This window comes from Piliocolobus tephrosceles, chromosome 5, assembly GCF_002776525.5.
Source record: "Piliocolobus tephrosceles isolate RC106 chromosome 5, ASM277652v3, whole genome shotgun sequence".
In the NCBI taxonomy this organism is placed as follows: Eukaryota; Metazoa; Chordata; class Mammalia; order Primates; family Cercopithecidae; genus Piliocolobus; species Piliocolobus tephrosceles.
The window spans coordinates 75873744-75898708 of record NC_045438.1 but is presented as its reverse complement, the minus strand read 5'-3'; the positions used below and the strand labels follow the sequence as shown (position 1 = coordinate 75898708).

Below are 24965 nucleotides of genomic sequence, written 5' to 3'. Positions count from 1 at the left end.
GCAATTGCCAGCGCTGAGGGTTCCTCCCCTTTTTAGACCCATATAAGGTAACTTCCATAAGTTGCCATGGCATCTGTACACTGTCATGGCACTGGTGGGAGTGTCTTTTAAGATGCTAATGAGTTATAATTAGCATATAATGAGCAGTGAAGATGACTAGAGGTCACTCTCTTCACCATCTTGGTTTTTGGTGGATACACCAAAAAAAATAAAAAATTTTAAAAAAAAGGTGGATACCGGTTTTATCAGCAAGATCTTTATGACCTGTATTTTCTCCCTGCAGACCTCCTATCTCACCCTGTGACTAAGAATACCTAACCTCCTGGGAATGCAGCCCAGTAGGTTTCAGTCTTATTTTACCCAGCCCCTATTCAAGATGGAGTTGCTCTGGTTCAAATGCCTCTGACAACTACAGTCACCCTGTTGTGCTATCAAATACTTGATATTATTCATTCTTTCTAACTGGAACAGTATTTTTTAAATAGTAAAGAGTGAAACATATGAATTCCAAATATCTGAGACAGGTCCCAATCAACTCAGAAAGTTTATTTACATTTTAGGGAGACATGGGACAGCAATCAGTACAGGTAAGATAAACATTGGTTTGAGCTGGAAAGGCAGGACGACTCCAAGTGGGGAGGAGGGTTTCAAGTCATAGACAGTTGCATTCTCTGATGAGCCTTTCCAAAGGAGGCAATAAGACATGCATTTATCTCAGTGAGCAGAGGGGTGACTTTGAATAGAATGGGAGGCAGGTTTGCCCTAAGCAGTTCCCAGTTTGACTTTTCCCTTTAGCTTAGTGATTTTGGAGTCCCAAGATCTATTTTCCATTCACAGATATAAAAAAGAAAGAGAAAGGTACATCCCAGTCAATATCTACTCAACAAGGAAGCAGGATACGTGTTCTCTTTGCTTTCCCTGTTTCCTTGATAGCCATGCGCACTTATGTTTATTTTCCTCATTGTTTGATGAAGCTAATCATCGAAATAAATAGGAAAGACTCTAGAACTCCACAGGAAAGCAATTATACAGCCTTTATGACATGCAAATTTATTCACTCTGCAAAAAAAAAAGTAATTACTTTCTGTAGTGTCTCCCATGTATCTCCCAAAAGGCACATGTCTGGGTGCATGTAAAAATTAACAAGAAACCCTATACAAAAAGGAGTTCTCAGATTTAACAGCTAGAGAAGAGAGGTGCCAATCTTTGCCACAGGATTATCCCTCCGCACCCTCCCCCAAAACAAATGGCAGACAGAAGAAAAAAAAATTGTAGTTACTACAACTATTACTCTACGGAAATATTAGGGGTAGTGAAAACAAAGTTCTGACACTAAACTTTACTGAGCCCTGCATCCTGCCCACGACCCCTTAGCCACCCATCTAGCTGCTCGCCACCCATCTAGCTGCGCACCACCCACCTAACCGCCGCAGCCCCATCAGCCGGGAGGAATCCCCAACGCCGCGACAGGACCAAGGCACTTCGGCGCGCCTCCGCACCTCGGAGGCGCAAGCGTTTGGTGTTGTCTGCGTCGGGGGCGGAGCCTCTTGTCCCTCTGCGCGTCCCGTTCCGCCTTTCTTTTCTCCCACCGCCTGTCGGCTGACGTGTCTGCAGTTCCTCCGCGTCTACTGCGAGTCAGGCCGTGATGGCGGACGCCTGGGAAGAGATTAGGCGGTTGGCGGCCGACTTCCAGCGGGCGCAGTTCGCCGAGGCCACGCAGAGGTGCCTGACCCTCCCTCTCTTTTGTGGAGCCCAAATTAGGCCGTGGGCGGCGGACACACCTGTATCTGGGACTTTAGACCCGCGGCCCTGCATCCCGGATCTTCTCATTGCTGGTCACCATTCCCTCCTCCTCCCTCCGCCCCGAGCCTGGATCGCAGTTCTAAGTCCAACGCTCGGCGGGCAAGTCCGCAGCTAGGAGCCCCCCAGCCGCAGCGAGACGCTGGCGCGCCCCGCCCACCGTGGACGGGGCAGGTGATTTCGAGGTGCCTTTATTGAGCGTTCCTGTGACCCTCCCTCACCCACCAGCCATTAAATCACTGTGACATCTTGGCTATTATACACTTCCTGATCTAGAATGAGCTCCAAAGGAGAGGCTAATTTCCCACCACCCCCCACCGCAGTACAGTACGTGGCAAATAGTATGTTGACCCTTAAAAGTTTTTGCCTTTTTATCTCTCGTAACAGACCTAGGGCTAGACCCATGACCCCATCTGTCATTCAGGTCACTGACATTTTCTACCAGCCCACTAACCTTTGAAGGATGTGTCCAGAGCAGCCTAACTCTGCTTTTTTAAAATAACGCTAATAGAAGCCTTTCTATTCTTTGACTACTTCCTACCTGCGATGTTTTATTCCTTTTGAGCCCGAAGACAGCAATCCCCTTATGCTGTATTTTCTACCACTGATAGCAAACTCGTAACTGCATGGGTAACTTAACAGTAGCAGTTATGGTTTCATTAGGCCACATCCCCGGCCTGCTTGCAGACCGTGTGTGTAAGTGAGGCAATTAGGCACTTAATTTAAAAGAAAATTGTGATTAAACTGGAAATTAAAGTAGGGCATTCTTTTTGTTTGTTTTTTGTTTTTTCTTTTTTCCTACCTCAGCAAATGTCTTCAATTTTCTATTCAGATTTGAAGATTGGAAGCAGGCCTGTAAGAGACAACAGACTTGAAATTTGTGATAGGATGATGTGTACCAATTAAATAAATGATTTAAGCATATGTAAACCTACTTACTCTGAAAGGTGTTTTTGTAACTTATTGAATCAGTTAGTGAAAAACATAGATTTTGTGATGTAGAAATTAGTGACTACACAAACTTTTTAAAAGCCAGTTTTCATACATTGTGTTAATTTTATTGAGCACTAGTGTATCAAGTGGACTTTTGAAACTTAACTGTTTTTCTTTCCCTCAGGTTGTCCGAGCGGAACTGCATTGAGATTGTTAATAAGTTGATTGCTCAGAAACAGCTAGAAGTAGTTCATACACTCGATGGAAAGGAGTATATTACTCCAGCCCAAATTAGTAAGGAAATGAGAGATGAGCTACATGTCCGAGGTGGTAGGTAATTCTTTAGTGTTTTTTTTTTTCTTGAATTTTTGGAAGGGGCAAAACAAATAAACAAAAACCTGTAAACATGTCATTGCATACTAAATTATAGATTGTAAGATATCCTTTTCAATTGTTGATAATCAGGCTTAATATTTTTGGGGTTCATGTAAACATGGTCATATAATTTAAATGAACTCAAATATTATCACTTAACAAAATATTTTACCGTTTTGAGTTATGTGTACTATATGTGAATTGTTTCTTTTTACAATTCCTTAATTTATTGCATGACTCAGGGAAGAGTATTCAGCTGCTTTTAAGGCTTACTTGTACTTACAAATTAACTCAATCCAGTGTGGTACGACGCCAATCATATTGTATGAAATACTATTAAAAGCATATGCAAAGTTGGTTTCCTTTGTCTTCTTAAAATTTGAACAGACTACCAGGCATATTTGAATACTATTTGATTAAAATAGAAGCAACTATGAAAGCATCTTTTCATATTATCAGAGGGTAACATTGGTCTTTGTTTTTTTTTTTTTTTTAATCAATTTTTCTTCATAGTCCCTTTAAAATATGAGCTATAATTTGAAATTCTTAACAGATATTCTTATGCTGATATGTAGAAACCTAATGTTTGGTATCAAATAAATGAAAAAAGTTCATCTTAATTTAGTGATCACAGAAGATAAATTCTGAGTTGTGAAGAGAAATGAATACCCTCCATAGATACAGCCAATTTGTGTGCCAGTTGGTGCTCATAATTGGCCTGATGTTATTTAAAAAAAAAAAAAATTTTTTTTGAAAGTAAATTATTGCTTATGGCTTCAGCCATGAAGACTTACTCAGCCATCAGCTAATGGTGTGTATTTGAAGACATTAATTACTCTGACTCTGTTCTATGCAGAAGGACTTCAACCAAAACTTAAATGTTAGAATTTATAGCTTTGGGTTGGTATGTATTCATATGTCATTTAAAATAAATGAATGTCTTTTCTTCAAAGGTCGAGTAAACATTGTTGATCTACAACAGGTAGGTTTTAAATTTATAAAATTTTTGCTTTAATTTCTCAATTTTTTGATACTGTGAATTTGTTCAAGTATTCACTAATGCTGGTATCATATTTTGTATAGTGTTTGTAAAGAAATAGTTATATAAGTCTCACTGATACACTGAATTGATTTAATAAGTTCTGATATATTGAAATGATTTAATAAATTTTGATTTATTGAAATTATTTAATAAGTTTGCCTTATTAAAGAGTTGGCCAACTCTTCCCCAGTTGGCTTTCTTATTAATTTTTTACCATATGAACTCATAGTTATCATCTTATGTAAGTTTATGTAATTTTGGGAGAAAAATCACCAGTTTCAGGTTTATATGTTTTTAGTATATGAAACTAATAGAGAAATATTTTTAAAAGCAGAAGCTACTTTCAAAAAATACAAATATATATGTCATTACCAAGGTACACTATAAACAAGAAGCCAGAAAATTTTCTGTAAAATGCTGTCTGTTATATAAATATGTAATTTACTGCTTTATATAAACTTACTAGCAAGTGACAGTATAATTCTTTAGAACTAAAAATAAATAAGCAATACACCTCTAATTTTTTATTTGGCCAATGCTTTTTGTATTATTTCAGATTGATTCAAAATTTAAGAATAAGCAATTTCTTTCTTTTTCTTTTTTTTTTGAGACGGGGGTCTCCCTGTGTTGCCCAGGCTGGTCTCAAACTCTTGAACTGAAGGGATCCTCCCGCCTCATCCTCCCAAAGTGCTGGGATCCAGGCATGAGCCACCATGCCTGGCCAGCAATTTCTTTAAAAATATAGTTCTAAGTTTATAATGTCAAACTTAAGAAACAATACAAACTTATCACTAATAGAATTTGTATTTGTTTTCCAGGTAATTAATGTCGACCTGATTCATATTGAAAATAGAATTGGTGACATTATTAAATCAGAAAAGCATGTTCAGTTAGTGTTGGGACAACTGATAGATGAGTAAGTATAATAAAGTACAAATTTAGGAGCACTTCGTTGATTTTCTTTTTTTTTTTTTAATAGTGTTTAAATTTAGGCCAATTCGGAGCTTGCAGTGAGCTGAGATCCGGCCACCGCACTCCAGCCCGGGCGACAAAGCAAGACTCCGTCTCAAAAAAAAAAATTTAAAAAAATAAATAAATAAATAAAAATAAATAAATAAATTTAGGCCAATTATGGCCAGTTAGACATTTCATTTAGAACTCTTACAGTGCTGATTTTCATGATAAGGTTTATTTCACTTAAAGAGTAAGTGCTTAAGCCACATGTGGTGGCATGTACCTGTAATCCCAGCTACTCAGAAGGTGGAGGCTGGAGGATTACTTGACCAGGAGTTTGAGACCAGCCTACGTAACAGCAAAGATCCTGTCTCAAATTAAGAAAAAAAAAAAAAATTTAGTGTTAATGTATGGAATACTTAGAAATAATATAGACTTCTGTGTTTTTCTTAAGAAGAAAATGCAAAACATAACTTTTACATTCTTTCCCATGTAATCTTAACTCTGAAAGCAAATTTGTTCCGAAAATGTTAATGAAAATCAAATACAAATTTCCACTTAAAAAAATCCCAGCATGCCAGCCTGACAACATGGCAAAACCCCATTTCACTAATTAAGTTTACTAATTAAAAAATTAGCCAGATGTGGTGACTCGCACCTATAGCCCCAGCTACTCAGGAGGCCGAGGTAGGAGGATTGCTTGAGCCCAGGAGGTCGAGGCCACTGTAAGCCATAATCATGCCATAGCACTCCAAGCTGGGTGACAGAGTGAGACCTTGATGCCAAAAAAGAGAAAGAAAAAAAAAATGTATTGTTTGATTAACCTTACGTTTAGTTACACTAATGAGAAAAAAATATTTTTTAAAATATGAGTGATGAGTGGTGTTCATGTACACACACATTTCATTACTTTCGGGGCATACTTCATTTCAACGGAAATTAAACATAAAACGAGTCAACAGAAAAAACATTCCTAATACTTTTTTCTATTCTTTTCTTTTTTTCACTATTAGGAATTACTTGGATCGGTTGGCAGAAGAGGTAAATGATAAATTGCAAGAAAGTGGTCAGGTCACCATATCAGAACTGTGTAAAACCTATGATCTTCCTGGAAACTTTCTGACACAGGTATTTTTTTTTTTTTTTCTTAATAATACAATATGTCTTTTTACCAAAGGATTTTAAACAAAGACTTTGAATGGAAGGGGAAAAAAACGAGACTTCCTTACCATCAGTTGATTTATTGCAGGTGTCTGACTTGATATATGTTGTAGCAGTATATTTGTGGGGTACTTCTTGTACATTAATGGTTCTGAGGAGGCACTTTAAAAATGATTGTAATCTTCCTGAACCGAGAGACATCCTGAAACTAATTTACAGACTAAGCTGTAGGGCTGCTTTGATGCAATTAGCAAATGTATAATAAGTGCATAGATTTATTTAATGCTTTTGATACCAGGTATATAGAAACTGTAACCAGACGATTAAATTTCTGATTGCCCAGTTAAATTTTAAGAAATAATTGATGGAGATAATAATTTATATGGGGTACTACTGGCATCTTGTGAGTAAAGGTCAGGGATGCTGCTAAACATCCTACAATGTACAGGATATCCCCCCAACAAAGAGTTTTTTTGTTCCAAATGTCAGTAGTGCCAACATCTTTTGATTTCACCATTTATCCTCTTCTAAACTGTCAGAATGATGGGAAGAAGAACCAAGGAATCTGACATTCTCTTAACTTTAGGTATTTGTGTCAATACTCAAATATCTTATGTGTAATAACAATGCTGCTTGAAAACGTAGGCTATTTTCTTGTTTACTTTTTTCTGTTTTTTTGTTTGTTTGTTTTTTTAGAATCATAGAAATTCATTTGGTAGAGTGGAAAGGACATAAGCTTTTCAGATTTTTAAAAGACCTTGATTTGAATACTGTCTGTACCACTTCTTATTTGATATTAGGAAAATCATGTCATCTCTTTTATGCTTCACATTACATATCTGTAAAACAGGAAATACTGTCTTTTTTATAGGCTTCATTGAAATCTAGTGAGATACCTAACACAATGGAGAAACTAAATAATGCTAGTTCTGTTTTATATTTACTGAAACAAGGGGAAATCCAAATCTCTCTTTAGGTATCTATCACTTTGAGAAATTCCAGCTTGCAAAATTTGCCAAACCATAATTGCATGAGATTAATTTATAATACAAGCAGATTTACTTACTCATATTAAGAAAATGAGCTTCCCTAACTCCATTTAAAATACTGTTTATAGTATAGATCTGTTTTATATAGTATTTCAGGACCTGAAGTTCTATTTTACATGAACAAACATACGTTAATCACAGGACAAAAAATGTATTTTTAAAATACTTCTTTAAAGTATCCAGCTCAAATCCAAATGATTTCTTATAAAACTGTTTCTGAATACATTTTAGTAACGTATCTAGTTTTTAATATTTTTCAGTTCCATTCTGAATATAGCAGTATTCTAAAAGCTCATTAAGTTGTTTGAAAAACATTTTTCTATATCATAAAAATTTGAGTTGAGCTGACTTGAGTAGATTTAACTTAGAATGTGAAATATGTCCAAACTTATTTCTGATGTACCTGATGTCAGTCGTAGTATAGCTGTAGAGAAAATTCTGCTGAACTTGAAAGAAGGTTACCAAGAAATCAGATCATCTTCCATAGATCTTCTGGAGAGGCATAAATTTGCATTAGAGAGGATAGCTTTTGAGGTCTTACATTTCCCTATGTTGCAGAATCTGAAATAACATTTATACTTCTGTTAGTATTAGAAGCTCCAGAAAGGGTCTTCTCCAAGACCCATTTGTCTGTCTTGGCTCTCTATATATTGGAGGCTGCCCATATCTAGAAACCGTCATATCAAATCATCATCATATTGATAGTCATTTTTATTTTATATTAGAAATAGCCCTCATTAACAAGAGCTAATATGACAGCTCAACCTTTTAATATGTAAGCAAGCAATTTAACTCATTTCTTGGCTCTGCTATGAGATAGTGAACTTTTCTAGATACTGAATCTTCACTTTAGTTGATATATGTTATAATTTATGCTTGTTGAAATTTCTCAGTCACATGATTGATACCTCAGCATGCAGCATGACTTGAGTATAACTATGCAAATGCATATGTGTAATTCTTTTCTTTTAAATTAATAAAAATTTACATCTTTACCCACAGGCACTAACTCAGAGACTTGGTAGAATTATCAATGGACATATTGATCTTGATAATAAAGGAGTAATTTTTACAGAAGCTTTTGTAGCTCGACATAAAGCACGTATCCGTGGACTATTCAGTGCCATTACCCGGTAAGTATATTTTAAAGTATATATATTTTCACATTTCTTTGATCATGGTTTGCATTTTTTTCCCAGCAGCTGAATCTTTTTCTTTGTTTTAATAAAGTCTCATTTAGGACCCCGGTTTATTAAACAGATTAAAGGGCAGTTTTTGTAAAATAGAAATTGAGATTCCAGAGTTCTAGAATGCAGCCTCTCTCTCCAGTCCGCATCTCCTTCCTCTCCCTACCTTCACCACCCTTGTGACCCCATGTACACTTCTGCAGAATGCAGTTTAAAAACTGCTGCCCAGATCAGTATATAAGTGTCACCCTTGAATCATGGAAAGAACATGCAATTTAAAGTCAGAAGAATTTGGTTCATAGCTTTATCACATAATAGGCACATGACCTTGAGCAGATAAGTCAGTCACCTAACTTCTTTGGGCATCATATGGGGCTAGAGAATTTTATGACATTTTTTACTTTATAGCATTCTATAATTGTAATGAATAACAGTGATATTTTCAAAATCACTGACTTTTCTAAAATAGAAATTTCTGAAATATTTGAGTCTGTGTAACGGACTCCAGCATAGAATTCAGAAAACCTGTATTCTTAATTATCTCCTCTGTCCTGTGTCATCAACTTCATCTCAGTGGCTATAGGCCCTACCAGCATTTAAGTATGTCCAAAAGTCTCCCATTTTAAAACAAATCTCTCTGAACCCCTTTATTCTATATCATCTATCATGCTGTTTGTTCCCTCCCTTAAAGTGAACCTTCTGGATAGTTGAAATCTACATTCAGTGTCTCTGTTACCTTCTGTCACTTCTTAACCCACCTATCTAGCTTCTGCTACATATATAGCACTCATGTCTCAATATCTGTAAGTCTAATGGATACTTTCTGTTTATTTGGCTTTACAGCAGCATTTAACTCCAGTTACAACTTCCTCCTTGAAATATTCTTTTTTTAAACATAACACTTTAAATTTCTTCTTATCTCTTTTGGCTGCATCTTCTAAGTTACCTTCTCTAGCCCTTTCTTTCACTATCCTTTAAAGTGTTGTTTCACGCCATCTTTTCTTCCCAGTTCTGTGCTGTCATCTTAGGTGATTTCACATGGCAGCCACAGTGATTTCTCTTTTTGTCATTCAACCAATCAACAAGCATTTGTTGAGCACCTAATGCATGTAAGTCACTAGGGTACAAAAGGGAGAAGGTTAGAAGGAGAGGTTGTATTCTAATGAAATGATTTCCTCCCTCCCTCCCTCTGTGCAAGAGAACTATTTTTTCTGACCAGTTTGAGAGGAAGTTGCTGACATGTTCTGTCACCACAGATATTACAATCTGTATTTCCTATAGAAAGGGGCATCATCCTATATAGCTATAATATAGTCATCAAAAACAGAAAACTAACATTGATTGATTACTGCCATCTAGTCCTTGGATCCCCTTTATGTTTTACTCGTTATTGTAATAATGTTCTTTGTAGAAAAAGGATCCAATTCAGGATCACAGATTGCATTTAATTGATCTGAGTCCTTAGTCACTTTCAATCTGGAATACTTACTTGATTTTTCCTTGACATTCATGACCTTGACACTTTTGAAGATCACGGGCCGATTATTTTATAGAATGTTCATTGTTGCTTGTCTGCTATTTATTGGATTATAATCTGCTGTCATTATTTACATGTTCATACTGGCCCTGATGTAGCTAGTGGTAGCGCCTGCAGGTTGGCTTTTTGCATGCCCCCGTCATTCTTGAAACTTTCTTTTCTTTCTGGCTTAAGATGTTCCAGGCTTAGTTCATACTTTCCCTGTCCCAAGCCTCAAATCAGCCATTTCTCCAGAGATCTCTGCTTTCTTTTAGTAGAGTATGGGATTTAGAAACCAAGATCTGGATACTACATTACTTACCACTATTGGGTTCTCACTGCTCCCAGGCCCTCTCAGAGTAGACAAGCTAGCACAAGGGCCCCCAATCCCCAGGCTGCCAACCAGTACCAGTCTGTAGCCTATTAGGAACCAGGTTGTGCAACAGGTGAGAGGGGGCAAGCCAGCATTACGGCCTGAGCTGCTCTTCCTGTCAGATCAGTGGCAGCATTAGATTCTCATAGGAGCGTGAACCCTATTGTAAACTGTGCGTACAAGGGATGTTGGGTGCATGCTCCTTCTGAGAACCAAATGCCTGATGATCTGAGGTGGAACAGTTTCATCCTGAAACCATCCCCTACAACCTGGGTCTGTGCAAAATTTGTCTTCCATGAAACCAGTCCTCGGTGCCAAAAAGGTTGGGGACCGTTGAACTAGGAGTTACACATACACATGTACATACACCCCTCTATACATCTGTATTTCTCTATCTTTATCTATGTGTATTGGAAACTGTGAGTTTGTGCTGATACTTCCAATTCTAGTCCAATACCGTAAGTTTCCTTTCATTCTAGTTTCCTCATTTTCCATGTTTGTAGCTTTCTTCACTGACTAGGAAAAATCTAATTCCTATTATCCTTAATGTATTTAGTTACTTAATTAATTCCCCTTGTGTGACTGGTTTTCCATTGCTACTGTAGCTCCCTTTCTCATGTGGGTGTTCTCTTTACTCCATGTAGGCTCTGACAGCCTGCACCAGATCACCCTTCTAACACGAGAAATGGGCGGTTGTTTCTGGGGAGAGAAACTGGGTAGCTGGGTGATAGGAATGGAGAGGGATTCTTCAGTTTTATAACTTTTTTGTACCCTGTTCATTTATTACTTTGTCAAAAACTAGAAACTAGAAATATCTTTGTTCCTATTTATAAATATTTACCTTTTTTCTTTGACTAATTATTGTGGTGATGGTAATTTTCATCAAAATCAGCTGTTTTTCTCATTCATAGTAGTCCTGAGTTTCGCTATATGGAGGTACCATCAAATAATGAGAGGAAAATAAGTTTTGAGCCTCAGAAGATGTTCTAGGTTGTGTGGCTTCCAGATAGTACCATTTAAGGCACCATATCTTCATATTTGTCTCTTAAAAATAAGGAAACATCCCACTTCTCTAGTCTAACTTTAAAGGAGACACTTGCATCTCAGACTTTTAAAAAGTTTTATTTCTTGTTTTTATGGATATTTCTTGTTGTTATAGATAGCCAGAGAGAAGCACAGGAAGCAGTTAGTGAGAAGAATGATATATGTAGGTATACTAAATACGTTGTATTCCAAATTGAAATAAAAACTCAGCTAGAGTTTCATGATACAAAAAAGCTAGAAATTTTGCACAACTCAATTCATTGTTTATTGAACACCCACAATAAGTTAGGTACCTAGACATTTTAAGATGAAGTCCTTCAAGGAGCCTTCTACATTTTTGTAAGGATGTGTTTGGGTTGAAGGGAACAAAAGACAAAAAAAATGAGCGGTTGTAACAATTATAAGGTAAACAGAGGAAAGCAAAATTCACAGAGGACCTAGACCTTGTTGGTTTGGAGGTTTGCTATGGTTTGGATGTGGTTTGTACCCACTAAAACTTATGTTGCAGTTTGATCACCAATGTGGCAGAATTGGGAGGTAGGGCCTAGTAAGTGTTTGGGTCATAGGAGTGGATCTCTCATGAATAGATTATTGCCCTCCCACCAGGGTGAGTGAATTCTTGTTCTCAGGGGAATGCATTAGTTCTCTAGAGAGTATATTGTTGAAAGGAGTATGTTTTTCCCCTTTGTTTCCTCTTTCACTATGTGATTTTTACCACTGCAAATTGGAACAGCTTGAAACCCTCAAAAAATGTAGCTGCTCAATCTTGAACTTTCCAGCCACCAGAATCATGAGCCAAATAAACCTTTTCTCTTTGTAAGTTACCCAGCCTCAAGGCTTTTGTTATAGCAACACTAAACTGACTAAAGCCCCTGCCGTGCTTCCAGATGCTATAGCTGAAAATTTTGAGTAAAACAATTTAATAAAAAGCAAATTGATCATAAGAATTTGGTAAAAATAATAATTTACTCAAAAACACAGTTTTAAATAGTCAATTCATTTTCATACAACTGTTTCTGCTTTCACAAGTTTGAAGTAGAAAATATTTACAATATCCTAAATCATCAACAATGGAGGATTGAAATGTTAGAATTACTTAAGTCATTTTGTTATATGCATTAAAAATGAAAACAGACTAACCTTAACTAGAAAGAACAAGCATACTGGCTTAAAATGAATAGGAAAAAAAATTGTAATCAGAATAAAAAGTCTAGATTATTTTCTTGTATCCTTTACCTTAAAAAAAAAAAAAAACTATAGGTATTATAAATGAGATACAGTCATAGGGGTCCACCCCAAAGAAATGAAAACATTCATCCATACAAAGTCAAAAACATACATGTTCATAGGAGCATTATCCACAATAGCCACAAACTGGAAATAGTTCACCCGTCTGTCAACTGATGAGTATATAAACAAAATGTGGTATATTCATACAAGGGAATGCTGTTCATCAATAAGAAGGAATGAACTACTGATGCATGTTTCATCATGGATGAATCTCAGAAACACAGAAAGGAGAGCACATATTAATTCCATTTATGTTAATGGCTAGACAGGCAAATTTATAGAGGCAGAAAACAGATAATTGTCTAGATTTAGGAGTGGCAGCAGGAATTAACTGCAGATAGCTATCAAATAACTTTTTGGCTGATGAAAACATTATAAACTGGATTGTATAGCAATGGTTGCACAACTCTATAAATGTGTTAAGATTATTGAATTGTACATTTATGATGGGGTAGATCTCATGTAATTTAAATTATACCTTATTGCAATAAAACTGGTTAACAAAAGAAATGCATAGTCATTGCAGAAAATAGAAAATACTCAAAAGAAAAAAAAAAGTTTTAAATGGATCCCTCTCAGTCAGTCACCCTAATCTAGCCTCATATCATTCCAAACATTTTCAGTGCACATGTGATCTCATTTTTCTTCGAAAATAGAATCATATGACATCCACTTGAATATTCCCAAGTAAGGAACGAGCATCCCAGACAGAAAAAACATTGAAGAAAAACCTAAAGACCAAGGCAGATAGTTATGTATCATGGAAATCTGAGAATTTAGAGGAATGGGAATGTAAACTGATCCTTAATTGCAAGTACAAGTTGATGTCCCTGATATTTTGGTAGCAACATTCCAATTAAGGATTTAAAATTTGGTGTAATTTTTGACTTTATTTTAGTTTTAAGCAGTATTTTTCTTAAATTCTAATTATCCTATTTTTTAAGTTCGCTAATCTATAACACTATAATGAGTAAGAAGTTTTTTTTTTTTTTTTTTTTTTTTTTTAACTTTCCATAAAGGCCTACAGCTGTGAATTCTTTGATTTCAAAATATGGATTTCAGGAGCAGCTTCTTTACTGTGAGTTTGGTTTAAATTATATTTACTTAATTAGCTGCTGAATAGGCTATTAATATAAAACTAACTTTAATGCTTTTTCCTCTTTGTTAATGTAACTAAAATATTTCCTGGTTTAAAAGAGTTTCTGTATCAAGTTTTATATATGTACCTATCTGTGATACTCACCACACATTTAATATTGGTTAGCCCTAGAGGAGTATAATGAAAAAAAGTAAGCATTTATAATGAAAATATATGTCACACACACTATTATACATGTACATATAGAGATTTAAAATTGTAAGATTAAGAATAGTTTTTACTTTGTTTCTTATGAGTTTGCTACATTATCTAATATGAAAGTAAATAATGTTTCACTAACAATTGTTACCAAGAGTTGATAGCAATAAAAGTGTATTCTTATCATTCAAACAACATATTATCTCGAAAATAATCTTTGTTCATTATCTTTGTTGTTTGTGAGGCTCTTGGGAGGTTTTGAGGGTTTTTTAATGCTTTGCTGAAATAATTTTTAAAAGCAATGATTTTGTCTTTCAACTCAGATTATCTGTGCAAATGTAAGAACTAAAATGAAAAATGGAAAAAAAAATCAAGTATTGAACCAAAAATTAATTTTCACTGTATATTCAGAATATGAACTTTAAAATTTTTGTTTGATTGATTTAAAATTAAACTGAATTTTTTGGAATCTATGTAATTAGGGGTTGGTGTAATTTCATTACAATGTAAAGTTCTTCCAATAACAGTGACTTCACAACTTTGGTCAGAATTTAGAATGGATTTACGTTGTACAGTCATATTAAATTGAGGATTGTGTGTTGTAGTCTATTGAGAAATCTGGACTTTTTTGATGTATTCTAATTTACTCAGCATTGCAATTTTAAAATTCATGCACAAACTAATTTTTATTTCTGTTACAGACTAATTTTCATTAGCCTTTCTTTTTGCCAATCATCTTTTGAATGTGCTTGCTGATTCACTTAGAAATAGCTCCCTTCCATCTGCTTTTTCCTTTTTAGAGGATTTTAATTTCTAAAACAAAATGTTAAATGTTATGGTTTAAATAAAGATATAAATTTGGTATTAATGGCAGCACCTTCCACTTCGTGGTGGTGGTGATGGTAGTGATACTTAGTTAATAATTATTATTGAGTCTTTATTACCTGCCAGCTACCATTCCAAGCAATTTACTTGAATACAACAATTCTGTAAGATGATATTGTTATTATCCCCATTTCACAGATACGAAAATGGAGAAATAAGGACAATGACTTGTCTAGTGTTTCATAGCTAGTGGGTGGCAGAGTTGAGGTTTAGACTTAGTCTGATTCCAGAATTGATCTTCTTAACCAAGGCATTATACTGTTCTTATAGGTAGGACTGAAATGTCTTACTTCAATGTAAACAGTGGAAATGTAATAACTCTTTAAAATGCTCATAGTTTTATTTTACACTGCTGGTGCCAATATAGTCTAGGTGTCTTGATTTTTTTAAATATTAAAAAACAGAACTTGTTAACACTAATAATTGTGTATTACCTGTTCTTCAAGTGTTTTATCATGTTTTTAGTGAATCATGAAATAGATAATGACATGCTATGTTTTCCCCAAAATTACTCAAACTAAAAATTTCAGGTTAATATTAACTAGTTTGAGTTACAAGTTCAACACCTTTAGCTAGTTGCCAAAATGCAAAATTTCCCTGAATTTATTATCTGAATATTCTCATAAATGGCAGGAAAATTTTGTCTAAATATACTACCTTTATTTTGCTATTTAAACTTCAGATTGGTTTTCTTAAAGGTTAAGAATAAGTAAATTATGACATAATAAAGTATTTTACTTTTTAAGATTTATACCTGCTCTGATTTATTTGTATTCATGTGGGTTTGTTTTAAGCTGTGCTTGAGGAACTTGTTAATAGCGGACGCTTACGAGGCACTGTGGTTGGTGGGAGACAGGATAAAGCTGTGTTTGTCCCTGACATCTACTCCAGGACACAGAGTACTTGGGTGGATTCCTTCTTCAGGCAGAATGGCTATCTAGGTAACTTTCTTATTTCTTTAAAACTAAAATTTCTTTTTAACACTAAACTCATTCTTCAAAAGTATTGTACTAACCCTAGAGTTCTCCTTTGATCTGTGGGTTATATTAAAAATAATAATAAATAAAAATTTAAAAATGGGAACCCTAGAGTCTGCATATACTGTCCTGTATGAGCAGAAGATGATAATGGTTCCCTTCGAGTATAAAGTAATCACACTGAGTTTCTGTGGGTCTTGGAACTGAGTTTAGTTCTATAGTTACTGAACAATTATAAAGTAAAAAGGCTAAAAGCTGATACTAATTGCTGCCAATCTTCCAGTTACATTTATTAAGATGGCACTATAAACTTAAAAGTATTTTTTAATTCATATAAGTAATTATTATATCTTACATTTTGTGAAGTTGCCCAGTTTTTCAGATATATCATCTTAGAAATATTTTGTTGACTCTCAGATTTACAATGTGTATTTTTATTGGTTACCTAATACTTTGGAAACATTGAAGTTATTCTAAATTCTGTGTCTGAAGTTCTGTCATTTGGATAAATTGGACTGAATTTAGTTATTTAAACAATTAGCATATATATAAGATATATATATGTATATATATACACACACACACATATATATGGCTTAGTTTAATCAATTTTATAATCCAAGTCAAACTGCATAACAGATTACTTTCTCAGTAATAAACCTGTATTTGTCCTTAGTATATAAACAATTTAAACGTATGGTATAATACTGGGTTTTCCTTATGTTTTCTTGACTTCCTAAGATGTACTTTTCAGTTTCTTCAATTATAATCATGGATTAGAACTTTATTATGACTAGTTTTCTTAACCATGATTATTTGGGGTGGAGTTAGAGGAGTTAAGAAGGTAGATATTTCTAATAACTTTATTGGCTGTAATTTTAAGTCTTAATTTTTCACTTTTGTCTTACATGTAATTGATAATTCTAATCCAACTTTGTGATGTATTTGTAGAATTTGATGCTTTATCCAGACTTGGAATCCCGGATGCTGTAAGCTACATAAAGAAAAGATATAAGACTACACAACTCTTGTTTTTGAAAGCAGCTTGTGTTGGTCAAGGACTTGTGGATCAAGTGGAAGCATCAGTAGAAGAAGCCATCAGCTCTGGAACATGGGTTGATATTGCGGTATGTTTTATCTTTTCCTCACTTTTCTTTAAACCAATGACAACTGATATTTTACTAATATTTAACCATTTAGAAATTAGGATACATAAAGATGGTCTTGGCTTTGGAGGCAAATTCTAATCATTGTTATAACAAAAGTAATCTTTAGGCTTAAAGTCTTTAGTGACCTACTACATGTGGACAGTCAACATCCAGAATTCTATAAATCTCAAAACAAACAAGCAAACAGTATAACACTCCTGTTAATTGTGATAAAGAATTGATGAGACTTCTCACATCTTTTCCAAGCATTTACAGCTGTACTGGCATCAGGCATTGTGTAGCATTTGTTTATTCCTTATCCATTAATCTCTTCTAACGTATTAACACAAGCTGCCTTGGCACTGCTAGTGTTTACTTCAGTGTTCAATGTTGACTTGCCCTTCAGTATGCCAAAAAGATAAGTGTAGGTAAAGATAAATAAATGAGGCCAATCCATTATTTTCTAGTCGAGCCCAGACCCTCTTTATAAAGCAGAAATTCTCTGTTTTGGATATGAAAGTCCCAAAGATTCCAGATTTAAGAGTTCTTTTATTCATCTAATAAAACTACCTTCTGTGTGCCAGGCACCATTCTATTAATACTTGTTGGGGATATGGTAGCCAGCCAAGCTTGCTGTCTTTAGGAGGGACACTTTCATTAGGGAGGGATAGTTAAAGAAAACAGTAAGATAATTTCAGATAGGAGAAAGAGTTATGACAAAATACATTTTGAAGGTTATCAGGATATTCTGGTGGACTGTTTGTGACATCGTGAGAAAGACGAACTATGTGTGCCTTGTAGGTTTCGGTGTTGTTTTGAACAATTGGAGATGTCTGTTAGGCATACAAGTGGGTAAGTTAGGCAATAGGATATATGATTTCAGAGCTCAGAGTGGTGATGAAACCAGAAATATAATTTGGAGGTTATCGGCATAAATATGGTTCCAAAAGCCACTGGACTTAATGAGATCACCTAGAGAGATCATATATGTATATAGCAAATGGTTTCACTGCATTATATTGCATTTATACTTTATTTTTATTTTGTTTGTAATTCTAGCCTCTGCTGCCCACTTCTTTATCAGTTGAAGATGCTGCCATATTGCTTCAGCAGGTGATGAGGGCATTCAGTAAACAGGCCTCAGCTGTAGTCTTTAGCGACACTGTTGTAGTCAGTGAAAAATTTATAAATGACTGTACGGAACTGTTCCGTGAGCTGATGCACCAGAAGGCTGAAAAGGTATGCCAGATTTCCTTTTATCTGCTAATCTTAATGATATTTTCAATTTAGAGTTATCTGATGTCTTTTGAAAAATGGGATAAGCAAAAGTGAACACTTGGTATCATTTATTATTTTCCTTTAATGTATCATTCCTTTTTATTTTCTCTCCCAGATTTGTTTTTTCTCTTATTCCCATCAAAACATCTGACTTAAAAGTTGGTGAACTGACTTTATAAATTAAAATAACATAAATGAAATTACACACTTTTCAGTTAAGTTTCCTGAGGTTGGTCCAACTTTAAAACATCAAAATGCACAAAAACAGTATCTGTAGATATGTAGAAATATACAGTGTATTTGTCAATCAATACACAATATATTAATCTAGCAGAGCCTCAGTAGTTTTTCCTATTTGGGGTACACAGACAGGGTAAATTACTGAAGAAAGAAATTTTGTTACCATTTATTAGTTTCTCAGAGCAACTGCTGTCAAAGTATTTTGAAATAGAGGTCCTGCCAAGTCTGTGTTAATGACTCTTTAGTTCATGTTTCTAGTTGGCAGCATCACCTCCTTAAGCCTGCTCTCAAATAGGTAAAATAGGCCTACTTATTTCAAACTGTTAATAAATTTATGAGGGCTTATTAAATATGTAAATTGTTTAGCTGTTCTCCTTCTAAGCTCTTTAATAGTCTAAAAATGAGATAAACTTCTGCATTTAACCTGATAAGCATCAGAGAAGATTAAAAAGTATACATGTTTGATGTCAGCAAACCTGAATTTAAAATGTGTATTCTCTGTATGACTTTGGACAAATAAAGCTCTAGTTTCCTTATCTTTAAAGAAAGGATTATGATGCCTACTATGGAAAGAATAAATATAAATAAGGGATATATGTAAAATATCCATTCCATGTTAACTACCAGTTATTAAATGACTCTTATTTTTATTTGGGATTTTTTACTCAAGTAAAAATTTAACATGGTCATCACTTCTTTCCTTGAGCTCCTCCCTCTAACCACAAAAATAAAATCAGAAAAAGGTGATTATCTCACGTGAACTGTCAACATTTTAAGCATTTTCCTTTAGAAAAACAAAAAGGAAATAATACTGTTTTTATCATAAATGTATACTTCTGTCACTAGAGATTATAGGAACCTATCCCATCAGAAAGAATCAGTATCCGAACTTAGAAATACTTCATCGTTGTTATAAACTTTTGGAAAGCAGAGATTATTAAGAATGAGTCCAGAGGGGAAAAAAAAAAGATTATATGACTTACTATGCAATTCACATATGGTAATTTGGGTGGAGTAGGGGATGGAGGGTTCATTATCTTTAATAACCTCAAGTATCCAGGTGGCATTGGAATTGGGAGTCTCAAAAAACGAAGGAGCATGGGGCATCGATTAAGCTGTGGTAAAACCAGCCAGTAACAGTTGGAGAGGATTGCATCTGATTGCCGCTGTGTAATCAGTTGTTAAGTGGCAGGATAGGATTTCTCATCAGTTAATAATGGGTACAAAAAAAGTCAAGAGCAGCAAGGGAAGAGACCTATTTTGGGCAAGGAGAAACATTTCCCTTAGAGTGACAGCTCTAAAACAAAGCTCTATAGTTCTTCTAAGCAACAAAACCAAACAAGAATAATTAGTGAGTATATAAACAACTTTTATGCTTTTGGAAATGCTATATGTTTTTCCTACCAAAAAAAAAAAATGTTTTGTTTTAGGAAATGAAAAATAATCCTGTGCATTTAATCACCGAAGAAGATCTGAAACAAATCTCCACTTTAGAAAGCGTTAGTGCAAGTAAAAAGGATAAAAAAGATGAACGAAGAAGGAAAGCAACAGGTAATAAATTGTTAACAAGGAATATTCAAAGATAAGTTTTATATTTGCTGCAGTGAACTTTGCATTTATCACATTTATTATGCCCTTTGAAATGCCTTTTATTTTATTGATTTACCTTTAAACGGCTAATACCAACCAAATATTTTGCTAATGTGTTAAATTTTGTATATTAAAATGGAAATATTGGTGATTGTTTTCTGTTTTGTGTGTGTGTGTGAAAACTTAATTTTATCATCATGCTCATCTCTTGTTTTTCCCCATCGTTCCAGCTCAGTAGCCCGTTTTTTTTTTTTGATTCTCAAACTTGCCAGGGTGATATTCACCTCAAAGCTTTTACACTAACTGTTCTTTTTACCTAGAATGCCTTCTCCCAAACTTTAGTAACTGGTTTATTCTTTCATTCAGAGCTCGACTTTAAATGCCACTTCCTTAGAGAGGTCTCCTAACCCTTCTGAGTAGTAGCCACAGTCACTCTCTGCCGCCTCATTTTGTCAATTTATTTGCATCACTTTATCACCATGTTGTGTTTTATTGTTTGGGAACCGTGGTGATCTCATTTATTGTTATACTCTTGCTACATACCCAAAGCACCACTTGATATATTTTAGGTGTCCTATAAACATACTTATTAAATGAAAGAATTTCTCAATGAAATATTTTTATATTTCTTTTTCTAAAGTCACTAGAAATTATTCTAGGTATCACTGGTATGCTTGTAATTTGCATTGGAAAAGTAACATGTATTTCCATAGTTTTTATAGTAGGAATAGTGTTATTAGCGCTTTATTGGAACTGAAGAAATTCAATATTCAGCATTTTTCATTAATAAATACACTCCTAATTCTTTGAGATAGTTTATTTCCTCATCGAAAATCTTTTTCTGTAAAACCTTTCAATAGCATTATGAAATTTCTCTATTCTTCCAGGAAAATTAATAAATTACTTAAATAAATCACAGTAATATTCATAGCTATGGATATTTTATCATATTATTTGAAGATACAGTTATAAATTTGCCTTAATTGATGACTTACGTCAGTATAACTAGTCTATTTAATATTTTATTTCTTACTAAAAGTTAAGGGTCATTTATTGTTTTATTTTCAGTGATAATGCTATTGTATTATAATTGTTTAATTACAGTGTGTGGAATCATGTAAATCATGAATGTCCCCCGCCATAGGAAACTTATTGCCAAATGTAAAAAGCTTGTTCACTTTAGACTTACGCTTTTGAAAATAGATTTTTTTTTATTTTCAAAGCAAGGGAAAATAAATTAATAGAAGTTTAATTCTAGGATATTATGAAATCTAAAGCAAATCTATTTAGAATTTAGAAAAAGATCTTTAGTGATTATTTTATTAAAAAGACTAATCTTATTTTATAGTAATATAATATAGTTGTAATATGTTCAATGGTTTAAACCCATTACCAGTATTCCATTTTGTAGAGTAGATATTTTACATGTAAATATCAAAGAGCAGGGAAATGCTGAAGTAGTATTTTTTATTTTTATTTACAGTGTTTGCATTTGTTTCATTTTTTTAAGTCTATAGTCAATAGGTAATGATACTTTTATACTTAACCAATTAATATTCATTGTCAACATTTATGGAGCACGTGTTATGTTTCAAGCATTTCTGTAAAGAATATATACATTAATGACACATGATCCTTACTCTTCAGAAGTTTATAATCTGGTTGAGTGGCAGATGAGTCAGGATGTCTCCTCTAAAAACAGGTAATAATCTTTCAACCAAGAAGGCAAAATAAGAATAATTAAATTTGTGAAGTCTTGTAATAGAAGGTTATTGATGAGGCTGTGGTAACACAGATGAGCAAAGGAGGACACATTTCTTTTGGGGAAGGTAGAAGAGGAAGTGAAGGAATGGATTTTTGTTAAAATATTGAGAGTTACAGAAAAGAGGTGACATTAGAGAAGGAGAAAGAGAATACATTTAAAGCAGTCAGTCTAAGTAGATTTCTCAAAAGATTTCATATTTTATTATTTTTTATTTATTGGATTTACTGAACTTTTAATACGGGAACTCCAAATTTAAAAAGAGTCTAAAGGTTTCTTTATTTTACCTTTATTTTTTCTGCTGTAAAGTTAAATACAACAATATAGCATCATTATTTTCTAAAAATGATGATTTAGTTAAGTAATGCTAACTAATGTCATTTTCCCACCAGAGGGCAGTGGAAGCGTGAGAGGAGGAGGTGGGGGCAATGCCAGAGAGTACAAAATTAAAAAAATCAAGAAGAAAGGAAGAAAAGATGATGATAGTGATGATGAAACTCAATCATCCCTCACTGGTAGGTAGCTTTTCTTTACTTTTCCTTGGTGTATGTGTGATATTTTTAACATATTTTCTTAAGTATATAATTAGGTATATATGCTAATACAGGAAGTCCTTGTTTTGCAGTTTCAGTGGCACAAATTTCAGTTACCACACTTTAGTTAAATAATATCAGTCCAGTAACAACACTGTTTATCTTAAATACTAGATACAAAGATACTTTCGTACTGAGTATTGTATAAAGTACAGATTTCACTGCCAGCTCTTCAGTCCACAAATCAGTACATAAATAACAGATGCATATCATGATCTGTGACAATCACACCACTCATTTTATAGTTTGTCAGTGATTGGACACTACACATTGGTTATTCTTTATGCACAAACAACAAAGCATGTAGCTGTATTGCCTAATTGTCTCCCAGTGATAAACGCTGTGATATTTTACAGAAATGGATAATCAAAAAGATAATTGGCCAACAAAGATAAAAGCGCAGCAAATAAATGAAAAGTGGTAACACTGAAAATAAAATTGGAATCAAGCATAAATGGAGTTATAGAGGGAATGGCTGACTGTGGGAATGTTGATACTGCCATTGTTCAAGAAAATGAGGAAAGTAGTTATGACAAAAAGGATGAAAACATCTTAGAAGATGTGAAATGGGCAAAAACTTTACAATTCTTGGAGATACTCCAAGACATTGAAAAGGCAAGGGATAAAACATTGGAAGCTGATTCAGAGTTAGAAAGTGGTATAACAATTTATAAGGCATAGGAAAGGTACTTGCTCCATACTGCAAGTTAATTGATAATAAGAGGAAAGCAAACACTGTTCAAACTATTCCTGATAAGTATTTTACACAGAAATAAAACACTTTCATTCTCCATGTTCTAATGTATTAAAATACAGCATATTAAATTATAAACACTAGTTTTACTTTTCATTTTCCTATACATTTATAACCAACAGTAAAAGCTTTTAATGTTTACCAAAAATTTTTAAAGGCCACAGACCAATTATAATTTTTCCCATTGATTATTAAGAAAGCTTTGCATGGTTTCACCTTACCATGATCATTTTTATGGTCTTCCACTGCCATGCAAAACAAGTATTAGGGTATTTTTGAAAAGTAGACTTTTGCAAATTTAAATAGGAAACATTAATTTTATGTACCTTTTACTTTCATAGTAACACCTAACAGGTTGGTTGCTTATATCTAAGAGAGAGAATTAATTATATGCATCTTTCTTTTCCTAGACCTGTTACTGCTTGGCAAAGAAAGTCTGCAAGAGACATCTTTTGTTTTTCTAATTAAAATTAAGATATTTTTAATTTTTCTGTTTAAAAAAGGTAAACTTAATGAAACCATGATACCACCCTCTTCCTTATCCCCACCTAAATGAAAATTAAAAAACAAAACAAAACAAAAATCTTTAAATGATAATAGCTTGAGATTTGTGCTTTCCCTCTTTCACAGAATTCATTACATATGGGCTGTAGCTGGAAGATATAGATATCAAGTGATGTACCTGCAGCTGTTAATGTTCTACTTGCTGTTTGTAAATAGCACAGTTGTTTAAGATGTGTCTTTAAAGTATTCTGCGATAGGTAGAAATAACTGCTGTTCCTCATGTATGTAAAACAGTGTTAATTAAAGGAAAAATATCTTTATAGGAACTACTAGCTTTATCCTTATTTCAAATAGGATTAAGACTATCCATTATGAATATTAATTTTACACTGGTAAATGAATATTCCTGTTGCCCAGGTGTACTAGGCATGTGGGTGAAGAGGCATTACAAAAAAACACTTCTCTAATATCTGTAATCTTAAATAATTGTTAAATGAGGCATGTGATACTCCTTTTGTGAATAGATTATTATTGAAAGGAGCTATAAACATAGTAAAACCATCCTACCTTAAAAATGTAATTTCAGTGCTTTTGAAAAAAAATTTGTGTTGTAATCTCTGAAATGGAGGATGAAATTGGGTTCTCAGCTAAAATATAGGATCAACTCGGTATGAAAGATTACTAGAAGAAAATATAATTTAATAACCTGTAAAACGCATAAAGGAATTAAATAGGGAAATCATAGATTATTTAATGTGAACATCAGGAATGGACAGCAGATCCCAGAAAATAATAGTACTGTCTGTCTACTCTAAAGCTAAGATGTTAACTCCTTAGATTTTTATTTATAGTGAAAATTGATTTTTGAGCCATTTTATTTTTATTTCTAAGGTTTTTGCTTGTAGAATCAATAACTTAAGCTAGAAATAATCACTTTTATACCTTTTCAATTTCTAATGGAAATATTGTTAGCTTGCTTTTGTCTACAACCCATGCTTTCCTAAGTAAATGGGTAGGCATGACATTTGCACAGTTAATTATTTTCATTACAGTAGCTGCATACAAATTTTCCATACTATAGACTTATTTTTGTGAGAGCAAAAATAAATTACAGAATTTTGAGATTTTTTTTATCTATGCCTTTTCTAAAAGATAAATTTTAGCTTAAACAATTATTGGAGTTGTGATTCACATGATTATAAAGACTTTCCAA

At 33.9% G+C, this 24965-nt stretch overlaps 1 protein-coding gene across 1 annotated transcript in view; it reads left to right on the top strand.

Moving 5' to 3' along the window:
• Positions 1-1577: 1577 nt before the first annotated feature.
• The window catches only part of UFL1 (UFM1 specific ligase 1), a 33468-nt gene continuing 10080 nt past the window's right edge, over positions 1578-24965 (top strand). Inside the window, exons 1-12 of the mRNA XM_023205869.3 lie at positions 1578-1722; positions 2918-3063; positions 4062-4090; positions 4969-5066; positions 6118-6232; positions 8317-8447; positions 13744-13802; positions 15701-15847; positions 16835-17010; positions 18091-18270; positions 19980-20100; positions 22294-22416. Coding sequence (XP_023061637.2) covers positions 1646-1722; positions 2918-3063; positions 4062-4090; positions 4969-5066; positions 6118-6232; positions 8317-8447; positions 13744-13802; positions 15701-15847; positions 16835-17010; positions 18091-18270; positions 19980-20100; positions 22294-22416 — 1402 coding nt within the window. The 5' untranslated portion in view covers positions 1578-1645. The remainder of the gene's footprint in view (positions 1723-2917; positions 3064-4061; positions 4091-4968; positions 5067-6117; positions 6233-8316; positions 8448-13743; positions 13803-15700; positions 15848-16834; positions 17011-18090; positions 18271-19979; positions 20101-22293; positions 22417-24965) is intronic.